At 34.3% G+C, this 14619-nt stretch overlaps 1 protein-coding gene across 1 annotated transcript in view; it reads right to left on the bottom strand.

The window, feature by feature from the left end:
• LOC148955963 (tRNA endonuclease ANKZF1-like) overlaps positions 1 to 14619 on the bottom strand; it is a 74808-nt gene that overhangs the window by 55258 nt on the left and 4931 nt on the right. Inside the window, exons 2-3 of the mRNA XM_089088010.1 lie at positions 11479 to 11598; positions 4191 to 4370 (exon numbers count right to left, since the gene is read on the bottom strand). Of these exons, the coding sequence (XP_088944136.1) occupies positions 4191 to 4370; positions 11479 to 11572 (274 nt within the window). The 5' untranslated portion in view covers positions 11573 to 11598. The remainder of the gene's footprint in view (positions 1 to 4190; positions 4371 to 11478; positions 11599 to 14619) is intronic.

Raw genomic sequence — 14619 nt, 5'->3', positions numbered from 1 at the left:
ACTTGCAAGAGAAAATTTGCTAGTGTTAAGGAAATCTTGCTACTTCTGACAGAAAATTTGTTATCATAATGAAAAAATTTGTTTTCTTTGATGGAAAACTTGGTGCTATCAGAAGAAATTTGTTACTGCGAAGAAAAAAACGGCTACTTCTATCAAATAGTTCAAATATTAAATCTGAGTTTCTAATGTTTTAATTATGTTTCATGTCATTCTAAGACACGTAGAAAAAAAAGTTGAAAAATATATCATGTTAAAAAAAAAATAATAAAAAAGTTGAAAAAATACCATGTTAAAAAAAAAGTCCAAAAAAATGGAGGGGGCCCATAAAGTTGGAAGGAGGGGGCCCTCCTGTGTCTCAAGCGCGCAAAAAAGTATTAATAATGTGGGGGGGGGGCAAAAAGGTTGGGGGAGGGGTGAGCCCTTCTGTGTCTCAAGCATGCAAAAAAAGTATTAAAAAAATGGGGGGAGGGGAAGTTGGCAGGGGGCCCTTCCGTGTCTCAAGCACGTAAAATAAGTTGTAAAAAATGGAGGGGGGGCAAAAAAGTTGAGGGGAGGAGCCCTTTGGGGGCCTTCTGTGTCTCAAGCGCGCAAAAAAAGAGTAAAAAATGGGGAGGGGGGGCAAAAAAATTGGGGGGGGGGGTCCTTTGGGGTTTGGGTAGGGGACCTTACAAAACTGTTCAAATGGAACTTGTGTATTATAACGATCACAGAGTTTCTCCCCAAATCATCCTCTAAAATGTCTCAAACTGTTTCACCCAAAAAATCCCTAAAATGTTGATTATTTTGTTTTCGCCCAAATGATCCCCTAAAAGTAATTTCAGAATGTTCATTTTGTTCTGGCATCCTTTTGCGATGTCACATTTAAAATTCTCAAGAGACATTTCCCGCGTAAAATATATTCAAACTGTCTTGTATCTCATTTGAATTTCTGAAAATATCTAAGGTGTTCCTAGTTACACTATTAAGGTTTCGAAAGAATATTTATTTATCTCTGACACCAAAGTGGGGATGCCATATTGTTTCTTAATCCCCTTATGATACATTAGATTCCTCCTTGAGATTATAAAAATCATTTTCACAGAAATTTAGTCTGATCTCGTCCCTTTCGTGGATCAATACCATAGTCCCAGAAGTATTCAGTGCGCATGTGTATTTACCCCACAGTATTTCCAAGTTCCCTGGTTGCCCTTGAAAAAGATACTTTTAAAGTACTAAATAGTACCTTTCTTATCTGGCAATGTTGTAAACTTCGTACAGCGTCAACAAACAGAACCCTGAATAAATTATGCATGTTCCGTATCCATTGGGTCCCTCCTACTCTAGTATTGCAAAGTTTCTACAAAATGCAGAAAATATGCGGTGCTAAGTTAAATATTTTTTATTGTTATTTAAATCCAATAGTTTCTAAGGAACTTCATCCTGGCAAATATCTAAAACGTATTTCAGCATAAGCATTATTGAAAGTCTCTAGAGAAATAGAAACTTCAGATATGTTTCTTTCGATCCGGTCACTCAAAATATTTCTAACACATATGTCTAAATAACTTGAGAACAATTTGTGACTATTTTTACTTCCAAAATAGAAAAGAAAATGAACTAAAGTTAATATTTTATTTTCATACATATCTGTAATTCAAATATTTCTTCAATTATTTACTTTTACAAGATTCTTCAAGATTTCTCTTAAAATACATGATGATTTTTTCAAGCTTCTTTACATTGATGTCCTTATGTAGTTTGTCTAAATGGAAAGGTCTAACCCCAAAGCCACATTGCATCCATAATCTTACTCGTCTATTTCTTATCCTTTCTGAGTAAACTTGAAGTAAGTCAGTGTGTTTTTCCGAACTTATTCGTGTTTTAAAAATCGAATTTTTCATCTCTTCAAGGTCGTACCATCGTCAGTAGTTATTCGTTTAACACTTCAGAAAAATGGATAAAGAGAAGGTTTAAAGTTCATCTCTGTGGAGAACCAAAAAAAAAGAAAAAAAGGGTCACCGAGCAAAATAATGAGGTCAATATGGAAATTATTGCTTGTGTTTATTTTAAATACCTTCGTTTTTACTTTAATTAAGACCAACTTTTTATTTTACTTTAAATATAGCCAAAGATGAAAAAAAACTTCTGCCAAAACGACATAATAGGTATATTTTTCCACTCTTTTTTAAAAGCGCATGGAAAACCAAACAACTATTTCATAATCGATAAAAAAGTATAAAATAAAACAAGTGGGAAAAATTTATGGATGGATACAGAAGCTGTTTAAACCTTTAATTAGGATTAAAATTTTACCAAATCATAATTATTTTCAATTACATTTGTGTAGCTTTGTTAGGAAACACTGCACTTTGGGGCGTTAGTTGTTGTTTCTATCAACTATAGCATATTGGTGCTAGGTTATCTAGCACCATCAAATATGGTGCAAGGCTGCAGCATCAAAGTTAACTGTAGACTCAGAGTTTATTTATATACGTTTTTGTACGTGCTTGCATTTGCACATGCCAAGGGGCACAAAAACGACCACGTTCGACCACGTTAAACGTTGTCGTTTAACGACCATGTTAAAATTTGCGATCAGAATGAGGACAAAGCTGGCAAAAGTCAACGGACTGCAGCTAAACTAGCAAATGAAAAAAAATGCATTTAATTTATTATGTATTAGTTTGTTTGAACTGCTGTCATTATAAATTTTATTAACCTGGAAAATCTAATCAAGGGTGATGACTTGGGGACCACGTTTCACGACCACGTTTAAATGAACGACCACGTTCATTTAAAGTTTGCGCTCAAAAGGTATTTTTATATGGCGTTTTTGGAGAAATCAGAGAATCGTCGCGGTGACACATGATGAAAGTAATGAATTGAATCTGTGAAGGCTCAATTTCAACGAAAACATCTCGCAAAACACATCAGGCTTAGTTGTCACAAAATGCAATATTCCTAATTGCAAATGTGAGTGAATTTTGCACTGAGCTTCAAAAATCGTTTAATCTTTGTGAAATTCATTTCACAAACATTTCACAATCAGAAACGAAAATAGTTGAATTTTTTCTACTATTATCGTAGTCAGTTTGCAAGATAACGAATCTACTTTTTTGGTTTTTTTGATTGATCCGAATTTCTTATTTAAGAACCATGGAAATCAAATTGTTCAAACTGGTTAAGGGAAAACTTTGACGATGTTTAAAAATCAGAAAAATCGAGGATTCAATTTTTAGTGAAACGAACTTCACGTGAAGTTTTTGGCAGTATTGGGTGCCAAATTCAAAAAAGAACAGCGGCTAAAAAATAAGCAAAAAACAGGCCTAAAATATAAGGCACCAAGTAACTGAAGAAGGTGTAGCTGTCACTGGAAATCGATGGATTGTTAATGCTTGAATTTCACGGACAAAAAGCTTTGTCAGATTTAAGTAACTAGTCTTACTTTTCTACTTTCTCAAACTCACGTGGCAACACTGACGATAACGTGATTTTGTCCTAAAGACCATAATAATCGGGGTTTTAAGATATGAACAGACCTAATCTGGGTCCAGAGAACAAAAAGTTTCATTTTGACGTCCTTGGTATTTTAAATAAGTCACTGAATGCAAAAAAAAGAAGCAAAAAGTTTACATGATTTGCACAATGTTCCTCAGATTCAGTACAAATCAGCAACATTTTTCTCGATGATTTTTCGAAGTCGCAAGAGCTTCTGTGTATGCTTTTTAACACATACAAGCTCTTAAACAAATGATCATCAAAAATACCAGCTATCATGAAACAAACATTAAAAAGAACACTTAGCCTATAGTTTAGGTAAATTAATAATAAAGCAAATCAATAATTAGTAATTTACTTACAATTACATAATATTAAAAGATTTACAAATTAAATTATTAATTAATTAATAATAAAGGTTATTAATAACAAGTTAATTATATTTTTATTAGATAAAACTGAATTGATTAAATTTAAACAGAATTAAATTAAAAAAACTAAAGTCCAATGGTCATTTTACTAAATTAAATAAATAGTGGAATTAAAATCACCGAAACAGAATTGTTAAATAAAGCGACTAATAAATTAATTAAATTAGTAATAAAGCAATAAGAGCAATAAAATTGTTTGCTATAATGGTATTTGCGAACCATGCCGATTCGGTCGTAAAAAGGCCTAGAGGCGGAGGCAGGTCCACAAGTTGAAAGACATACCCAAAGATTTCATAAATAATTCCTCATTAATAGGATCTCCATCTATCAGTCCTCTTTGTACATTATAACGGTGCCAATCCAGGGTATAATGTGCTTTTGAAAGTTCTTCATCTAACTTTATTTTGCAGGCAGTACAATATGTATCATTTTCACTAACATCACTCAGGTCTAGTTTTGAAGCTACAAGAATGAAAACAGGTTTAAATAATTACACTTATTTTACTTAAGTACTTAAGTGCACTTATTTACACTGGAGTTATATTCGAGTGTAAGATCTCAAAATGGCCCAGCCATAATTTACAGCTTGGTTATTTGAACGAAATTTTCTTATTTATTTAAGGTCTTAAGTCATTATTTATTTTAGACCATTGTTTCTACAAAACCCAAACTTTACAGAGCACCAGAGGTATTGAAAAAAAGACAGATAAAACCATTAAAAAATCGAACTCTTATGCCAAAAATGTCAGCATTATTTGGCAGTCTACACTGCCTTTTTTGTTTTCTTCTTTGGAGGGGAGTGGGTCTCAGAAATACATGCAGAGAGCACCTCCTCCACTAAATACGATTATCCTCGATTATTCAAATCAATGCTTCTAAGTTACACTAAGTTTTCTATAAAATTGAAATCGATTTTCTTATGCAAAAAGTAATTCCAATTGTATCTTAACCATCACGTTTCTTGCAATTAATTAGTCAATTACGCAAGAGAAAAACAAATTCATGAAGAAAAAGCTCACGGTCGGTGAAACCCTGGTCGGTGGCCTCCAAAAAAGAGAGGTCCTGAGGCAAGGGGTAACCTGATCCAAAGAGGAGTAATACCACCCCTTTAACATAATATCATCTACACTGAACTTTCATCTCTAACTTTATTTAACTTGAACTTTCATACTTAGAACTCATTAGCTTTCACTTTACTGCAACTTTATTGTTATGCTTGAAATACCCTCAGTGAATCAATCACAGACAAAATAATTCAAATAAAAAATTTGAGATCTTAAATTTCCAAACAGCAATTTAAAAAAAATATGCCACTACTTTTCGTTTTTTAACTGTTTTTAAAATTAAAATATAATTCTAATTTAATCCAACATAATTATAATCGAACTATAATTACTTCAGGACTCATTCCCAGTTTTTATATGGTAATCTAAGTCTATGGCCACTAAAAAATATAGATTAGTAAAGCTTATGCTAGCTAATAATTGTGTAATTGCTTTAATATGGATAAGTTTAATCAATGAGTTAGCCAATCAACGGAAACTTCACTTACGAAAAATTAAGCGAGAAAAACGAGTTTTAATTTCAACAAAGCACTGAACAAAAATAAAAACAAAACAACACTTTAATTTAAAAAAAAAATCCGAATATTTCCACCCCATGTCCAGGAGTCATTATCAACAGGAAAACGAAAAAAAAAAACTACTTTAAGCAAGAGAGAAAAAACAGCTGCTTTTAAAATAACACAAAAAACGATAACTAAACACATGAAAAAAGATACTAAATAAATAAATAAGTACAACTCACATTATAAATAAACTTCCAGCCCTGATGTTACTACATATGAATAACCAAAACGAATGTCTATTGTGCAAGCAATGACCTTTTAAAAGTGAAGACTTTAGGCCCGTTCTTTTGCACTAGGATCTTACATTTTTCTGCAGATTTCCGTTCTTTTAACTCATCTTTGTTCTACGATCTTACAGCTCGCTGATGTTAGCAAAAAATGGGAAAGACGCCATCTTTCTGCCACATAGAACAATGATGAGAGAACTTTGATGATATACTCATCATTGTTCTTAGACCACTGATCAGAGGAGAATGATGAAAGACGTTTGCAAAAGACCGCCATAAGATGTAAGATCTTTGTGATAAGATTTCACTTTTAAGCGTTCTTTGTCAAAAAAGGGAAAGATCTTAGCACATAGATGTGTAAAAGAAGAGCCCTTATATTTACTTGAACAACCCAAAAACGGAAAAAAAAACAGTTCCACCACCCCTAACTAAATTTCTCAGGTTAATAAACAAACTCATGAATTATAAATTAAATATATTTTTTTATTTACTAGTTCAGCAGCAGTCCGTTTGTTATTTCAAAACAACTTTTTTGCTTTTTCTCTCTTACTTAAAGTCGTTTTTTTTTTTTTTTTTTTTTCATTAAGAAAGGCCACCGGACGTAGAGCCGGAATATTCAGATTTTATTTTATTTTTTAATTAAAGTGTTTTTTTGTATTTATTTTTTGTTCTCTGCTTTGTTAAAATTAAAACCCATTTTCTCGTTTAATTTTTCTTAAATGGAAAAGTAGTGTGATCTAAGAAATTATTTACGTCTAGCCTACGGTAAACTTCACTTACAGATCCCTACCTCTCACCCATGCATGCAGTGTCTATAAATAAATCGTAAGAAAATAGCTCGGTGAATAAAGTATAGAATGACCAGTAGTAATGGTCTAATCCAGCAGTACCGGTCTATGTCAACCAATTTGAGGAAACCTTAATCACAAATCCCTACGTCTCAACCATGCATGCAGTGTGTATAAATAAATAGAAAGAAAATAACTCGATGAATAAATTATAGAATGGCCAGTAGTAAGGGTCTAATCCAGCAATAACGGTCTATGTCATCCAATTTGAGGAAACCTCAATTACAAATCCCTACGTCTCAACCATGCATGCAGTGTGTATAGAAGACTAGTTTATAGAATGACTAGTAGTAATGGTTCAATCACTAATCTCACCATAAAGGATGCAGATAGAGACTTGAGTGTCAAAGTAGATCGACAATTTAAACTCAGTTCTCACATAAAAACCATTGCTGCCTTTGCGAATTGCAGCCTCGGGATTATAAAATACAATGTTTCTAGTCGTGACAAGCCAAGTTCTAATCAAGTTCTACAAATCTTTTATCTGGTATAAGCTTAAATATGGTTCATATTTTAGCTGCACCAAGGCTAAAGAAGAATTAGGCAGCCCTAGAAAATTTTAAAATCAAGCTACGAAACAAGTACACTGACAGATATCCTGAGATACCCTGGTGCCTTGAGAGACTAAAAGCGGTATAATAAAAACTCTAGCATACAGGTACAAGAGAGGTGATGACATTAATGCATATACACTGAAAAATGAGTTGCATAATGTAGCTTATCCGCTTAAACTGAATAGAGGGCACTCCAAGTCAGACCTCAACCCATATTTCAGTACAAGATTCAATAATAATTTTTTTAAAGTCGAGGCCGTTAGACTGGGTTTCACAAAGTTTCATCGAAAAATTTGTTCAATCGATCAAGAAGATATTAGAGAAGGAGCGGTATAACGCGTAAATTCTTGCCATCCATCTCCTCTCCTAGATTTTGAATATATTTTTTATGTGATTATATATATTTTTTTTTTGAATATATATGAATATATCTCCTAGGTTTAATATATTATTTTTTGGTATTTTTATTAAAAAAAAAAAAAAAAAAAAAAAAAAAAAAAAAAACCTAGATTTCAAAAAATACATTTTACCCTTCCTCCCCCTATATTTCCGTAAATTGACGTTTATTCCAACAAGCGATAGAAATGGGATTGGAAAACTCCTGAGTTATTCACTTGAATTTGAAGAAGTACAACAAGTTGGAATTTTAAATTTTTCATGCAACCATCACCAAGAACTGTGAGATCCTTCATCACCCCAAGATGCAATTTAAGCAACAACAACATTAGTTTACACTGAATAAATGCTTTGATCAATATTTGGTGCGAATTAAGAATTGCGAAGTAATTTAAAATTAAGAAACAGAAGAGTATTAATTACATCAAAGGAACACTGAAGTGTTGCCAGTAGTTAGCAGCCATAAGCCTTAAAATATATTATTTTTTCCCCAGAGGCACTTCATATTGAGGGGGAGGGAGTCACAGAAACTTCGGAGGGGGCTCAATAAACTGCAAATTGAAAGTTCCAGCCGTTTTTATAAGAGTCAAGTGATTTGAGAGTAGTGACTGGGAGCCCCTTACCTTTATTGCTGCTCCCCCCGTAACCATGAATGATATTCGATCAAAATATTTAGATAGGCATTTTATGTAAGAGAAAAAAAGTACAATAAAATGCCTCCAGGGATGACAGGACTCCCACAGGTCCTGGGTTGAGGGTCGTAAATAATGGAAATTTGTAATTGTTTAAACATATGTTTAAAATAAAAAAAGAAGGGCTAGTGCAATATCTCAGGGACGACTAAAGATATTAAGTTGACTTTATGCCTCCAAGTTGTCAAAGGGGTTTAAGCGCAAAATCTCAGGAAAGGTTAAGGGCATTACGATGGAATTTTCAGATGCAACCTGGATGCAATTTGTTGATTGGGATGTTGAACTAAACCAAAATACATTGTGCACATTCATGTTGTCAAAAGGGCGTATCTGCAGTATCTCAGGAACGGCTAAGGGCGTTAAGTTGAAACTTGACAGAATGTTGAAGGAGATGTTGAACAAAATCAAAAGATGCCATGTGCATCCAGGTTGTCAAAGAGTGTCAATGCAATATTTCTGGAAAAGCTAGGGGCATTAAGTCAAAGATTCAAGAGAATATTCAGCAGGGTGACGAACTATATCAAAATACACCACGGGCATTCAGGTTGTCAAAAGGTACCTGCAGTGTCTCAAGAACAGCAAAATATATTGAGTTGAAATCTTCGGGGAATGGTGAGGAGGCTAATGAACTCAAGAAAAAGAAACATCCAAGTTGTCAATATACCATGTCTGCTAGATTCTCAGAAGCGCCTAAGGATAATAAGTTATAACTTCCCAGGAACAGCTAAGGGTATTAAGCTGGAGCTTCCAGGGAATGCTGAAGGTGGCTTTGAGCTAAAGCAAAAGACACAATGTAAATCCATGTTGCCAAAATGGCTCTTCCTCAATACCTCAGGAACGGCCAAGGGTATTAAGTTGAAACTTTCAAGGAATATTGAGGAAGATGTTGAACCAAATCAAAAGACATTATATGCATCCAAGTTGTCAAGGCGAAAGGCGCGTATCTGCCATATCTCAGGAGCAGCAAAGGGTATTAAGCTGAAATTTTCAGGGAATGTTGAGGGAGATTTTGAGCAAAATCAGAAAGATACTATGTGTACTCAGATTGCCAAAAGGGTGCATATGCGATATTTCATGAACGACTAAGGGCATTAGTTGTAATATTCAGGGAGTGCTGAGGGGGGATAATAAACTAGGTAAGACAGTATGTATATCCAGGACGTCATCCTGTCACGTCTTCAATATTCTCAGGAGCGGCTAAGGGTATTAATTTGAAACTTCCCAGGAACAAGTAAGAGCATTAAGCTGAAACTTTCAGGGATTGTTGAGGTTGATGTGTAACAAAAGACACAAAGTACATCTATGTTATCAAAATGGCCCATCTGTAATATCTCAGGAACGGCTAAGGATATTAAATTGAAACTTTCAAGGAATATTGAGACGGATGCTGAGCTAAATCAAAAGAAATTATGTGCACCCAGGATGTCAAAAGCGCATATCTGCAATATCTCACGAGCAACTAAGGGTATTAAGTTGAAGCTTCAGGGAATTTTTAATCAATGAAAAGACACTATGTATTTCCAGTTCATAAAAATTGTGCATCTGCAATACCTCAGAAATGGCTAAGGGCGTTAAGTTCAAATTTTCCGGGAATGTTGGGAGGGGGGGAGGACTAAATCACATAGATACTAAGTGCATTCATGCTGTTCAAAGAGAATATTTGAAATATCTCAAGAGCAGCCAATATTTGAAATATCTCAAGAGCAGGTCGTTCCCATGCAGGAACGACCTGCTTTTTCCTCGAGTTCTTGAACTTGTCCCCTTTGTTTGATCGAAGACATTATCTAGTGATGAAATTCAGAGACCCAATATTAGCAAGTGAGAAGCACTGATCTATTCTCTCGCCATCTACACCGATAAGTGGACTTGCCAGGCATCAGAGCAAACTAGAAACTTTTAAGTGCCGTATGAGCAGATTTGCCAACTCCTTCGGATCCTTTTTAGCTACTGCATTTAGCAAGTAACCTTTTTTGCGTTTTCTTTGTGATAGTAAAAGTAACATAATTTAGCGATTCCTCTTTTAATGCTACGATTACAACTTAAAAAATACATAGAATACATAAAAATACATACTGTGTTAGAATACATAGCTTATCCATATAAAGAAGCAGTTGGAAATGGGAATAGATACTGCAAGATTTTGTAGAGACGTTGATTGAGATCTCCTTTGTCCTATTTGCTCATTTGTTTTGGAAGATCCTGTCGAGGTCCCAACATGTGAACATGCGTTTTAAAAGCAAGTCATCGCCATAAGCTAAATATTCTACATCCGAAAAATACGAAAAACAAGTAGTCAAAATGAAAGAAAACACACTGTCAGTACAGGAATTAAATATATAAGTTTTTTTCGTAAAAATGAGCAGAGCAGCGAATGCAGCTTTAAGAGCAGCCAATGGTAATAAGTTGAAACTTTTATGGAATGTAAAGGAAAGGGCGTAATTTGCTATGGGGCAGGGGGCAACCCCCTCGACCCCAGTTTGCCCCCCAGCTGAAATTTAGTTTCTTCCAAAATCTTGTCAAAACTAAGATACATCTGCATAATTCAAGCATCAATAGTAAAGACCAGTTTTTTAGTACATATTTACATTTATAATACTATAAGTTAAATTTATATAGTAGCCTACTATAAAGTATCTTTATAGTACTTTTAAAGTACTAAGTATTACCTTTGTGGTACCAAACGACTTATTTCTTTTAGTTTTTACTGTCATTTTCACTTGGTTTGGGAAAATTGGCTCCAACTTTGCCCCCTCCCCCCAGGATTTTGACGAAATTACACCCCTGGTTAAGGAGGAGGAGGAGTAAGAAAATCAAAGACTTTATACGCATCCAGGTTGTATAAAGAGCATATAAGAAATATCTAAAAAATAATTAAGTGCATTTAGTTGAAACTTTTGGGGAATATTTAATTCAACCAAAAGAGATTATGACAATCCATGTTGTCCAATTGACCTCTTTTTCTCACCACACCACGCATACACTCGTGTGAAAGTAATAAATAAATGACTTTAAAGACTCAGAAGTAAAGAGAGCCCAGCATATTTATACTATTATAAATATTTATTTTCTTTTTCCATTTTCATTCCTGCGTAATCTTTCGAAAATTCCACGAAGACTCTTTTGCATATATTATCTAGAAATGGCTGTTTCATATACATTGTCTATTGAAATTCCACAGCATATAATGGATAATATTCCCAAATATTAATAAAAGTCTAAAAAGTACCTTGATGTTCATCATCATAATTGACATTTTGAACCCAAGATTCCATCTTCAGAGATTCAGGCTGTAAAGTTTGCAGGAACTTCGAGATCTCCATTATGACACTGCTAGAACTGAATCAGTCTGAAAGTGAAAAAACTAAAAGCTCAATTTTGTACATAATAAAACAACTAAGTAAGGTTTTGAAAAGGAAAAATGGCCAGTGAGTGCAGACTACAAATCCATCCTATCCCAGAATCACCTAAATTGCAAATTCATAGGTGTCGAAGATACCCAAATCCAAAGCTGTACTAAGTACTGAAAACTCATCTGGATCCTAGTTGTATAGTTGCGTCACTCCTAATTTGGGTGCTGCTCCCGGTAGACATGTTGGAGAGAGAATCGAACAAGCTGGCTGCTTACAAGCTACAAAGGTGACTGTTACTTGTATTAGGCATGGAACGTCTGTAAAAACATTTAGGTTAAGATCACGGTACTAAGTTTTTGCCAAAATAGTAGCAGTAGGAGTTCCAATGATATTAGCCTTCTTGCATTTATTTGGACAAACTCAACAACGAACTTATCCAGTTTCTGCTATAGTAATGTTAACATTAAGCCCTCCTCTAGCTTAGGAGTGACCACTGCCTTCCATAATTTTCAAACAACACTTGCTTTTTGGCATGCTACAACTCTCCCCTGGACCATCCCCCCCCCCTAAATTTTCAGAAATAAATCTTTAGTACCCTTCTTTCTAATAGCCAGTAAGCCAATTCATTCAACCGAAGGTGGCTAAACACACATACTTGAGTACATTTTCGATTTAACAGGCTACTACCTTTTCTCAAATCAATATCTCAAAAGAGCAATGATCAGATTTCAAAAACGACTGATCTATCCCTCCCCCAAAATTTTCGCAAATTGGCGGTATTGATTAATTTTTGAGCAAACAAGGTGCCATTTGCCAGCATGTGTTGTTAATGTCTGAATTACAACGCTATAACATCACCATGTCTCATCCTTTGGGGAATATGTAGCTCATTTAGCTTTGTGTTTTTGTTCAAAAACATTCAGACTGAGAGCAATGGATGGAGCTGCAATGACTAATTCAACCAAAACAATGGTCAATTCATTCAGTCAAAAAACATTGCACTATGTCATACTTCCAACCCCCAATTATTCCTAGTATATAGTATAGTATTGGTATATAATATCATTGACACCCATAAGGGGGAGGGGGAGGGGCAGGGGGGCTCCAGCCTCCCTGACCGAATTACGCTGCCTTATATTTGTAATAATTTAAAAAAAATCCCACAAAATAAGTTTTTCAGAGAAAAGTAAAGAGCTCCATTGACCCAAAATAGGCAGAAATAACGTCAAATAATCTTCCAAACGTAAAACTACCACAAACCCCTACTGAAAAAACAAACAAACAAATGACTGTGGATTGTCAGTTTAATATACCTAGGCCTATATTGATATTTTATTCCTTAAAGTCTTAAATTTTCCGTATTTATTTAAGTAATAAAGTGAAAAAATTTAAACATACTTTGTTTTCAGTAAAGCGCAAATTATATTCTGGCTAAATATTTCTCATATTTGATTACTGAAGACATTTTTATATTATCTTTGGACTATTGGTTACAAAATGGCTATCTCACAATTTCAATCGAATGTGTTTGGGGAAAAGAGGATTTCAGGGAGGGGGGGGGAGCTATTTTCTCTCCATCTCGCTTGACTCTTAAAATGGAACTAGAACTACATGTTTCAAATCAAATGAGCCTCCTTTAAAGATCACAAGACCACCCCTTTATAAAAACCTTGCATACACCCAAGGCATAACTTACAACCCTTACCTCACACTCTGGGGGGTTGTGTCAACACCAAAGACTATGTTATAAGATATTTGGAAGATTTTTGAATAAATGGCTATCTCAAAATTTCTATTGGATGCATATGGGGAAAATATGACGTGGGGGGGGGGATATAGAACTTCCGATTTCCAAATCAATGAGCCCCCTCCGAAGTTTATATGACCACTGTTTCTATAATAACCTTATATGCCCTCGGCGGCATAACTTACAACTCTTACCCTGAGGAATGTGGGACAGTTCTCATCCTCAAAGACATAATTTTTGGACTGTTAAACTACGTAAAAAAAAAAAACTATCTCGAAATTTCGATTGGAAAAGTTTGGGGAAATGATGGGCGTGAGGGGGGGATATAATTTGATATGATATTTTGTTTTGAGATTTCTATTATACAGCATTGGAAGTACCGATTAGACCAGGTAAGCCCCCCCCCCAAAAAAAAAAATTCAGCCTATGGGCACCAATGTATAACATTAAAAACCGCACAAAATTCAGCTTGCCCGGAGCCTTGCAACCTCTTAACACCAGCCTTGGTTAGTTAATAATGCTAATTTGAAAAGAATAAACACAAAACTTTGGAAAAAGCCTCAGGCTCTATCCAAGGACTAGGTAGGCACTACTAGGATGCCCCTAAACCAGAAGTACATCTGAAAATTCTATACATAAAAATTTTCTCGGTTTAACAAAGTAAGAAATATACTATTATGGAATTTGCTATAGAAAATGGAATAAACTACACTTTTACCCTTTAAAGTATAATTGCTAATTCCATTCTTCTTAAGAAGTTTTAGGAATAAGTTAAGTCTGTAAAATAGTATTGTCAAGTGAATACTTATCTGAAAAGCTTCTCGAAAATTTTGGTTCTAAAGTCCAAAGAAAGCACTAAATTATTTATAAAGTATTTTTAAATTAAAGAGTTGTTTAAAATGTCAAAAATGTTGGAGGTTTGAATTATGCTGCTTCAGAAAATTTGACAGACTAAGGTATTGGTGGCTGAAATTTTTAACATCCCATTCTTTTTTCCTGCTACAAGACTGCTCTATCGACACTAGCTAACCAAGTACTGGGAGGGTGAATTTTTTAGAGCTTTGATTAATTTTACAGTTTAAATACGATTATGTCATCCAATGCTAAGTAAAATTCTAATAAAATGCTAAGTAAAATTCTAGATAATAGATTATTCACTATCTTAGAAAAAAGTAGTTAGGAGTAAAACACCTGAAGGAATGAATTCAGAGCTTAAATTATGCCCTGGCATAAACATTATTTTCAAAGATAATGGTTGTTATATTCACAA

The sequence above is a fragment of the Artemia sp. Qi Xiang Cuo genome, chromosome 1 (genome assembly GCF_049724085.1).
Source record: "Artemia sp. Qi Xiang Cuo chromosome 1, ASM4972408v1, whole genome shotgun sequence".
In the NCBI taxonomy this organism is placed as follows: Eukaryota; Metazoa; Arthropoda; class Branchiopoda; order Anostraca; family Artemiidae; genus Artemia; species Artemia sp. Qi Xiang Cuo.
This window is presented reverse-complemented; position numbering and strand designations above follow the sequence as displayed.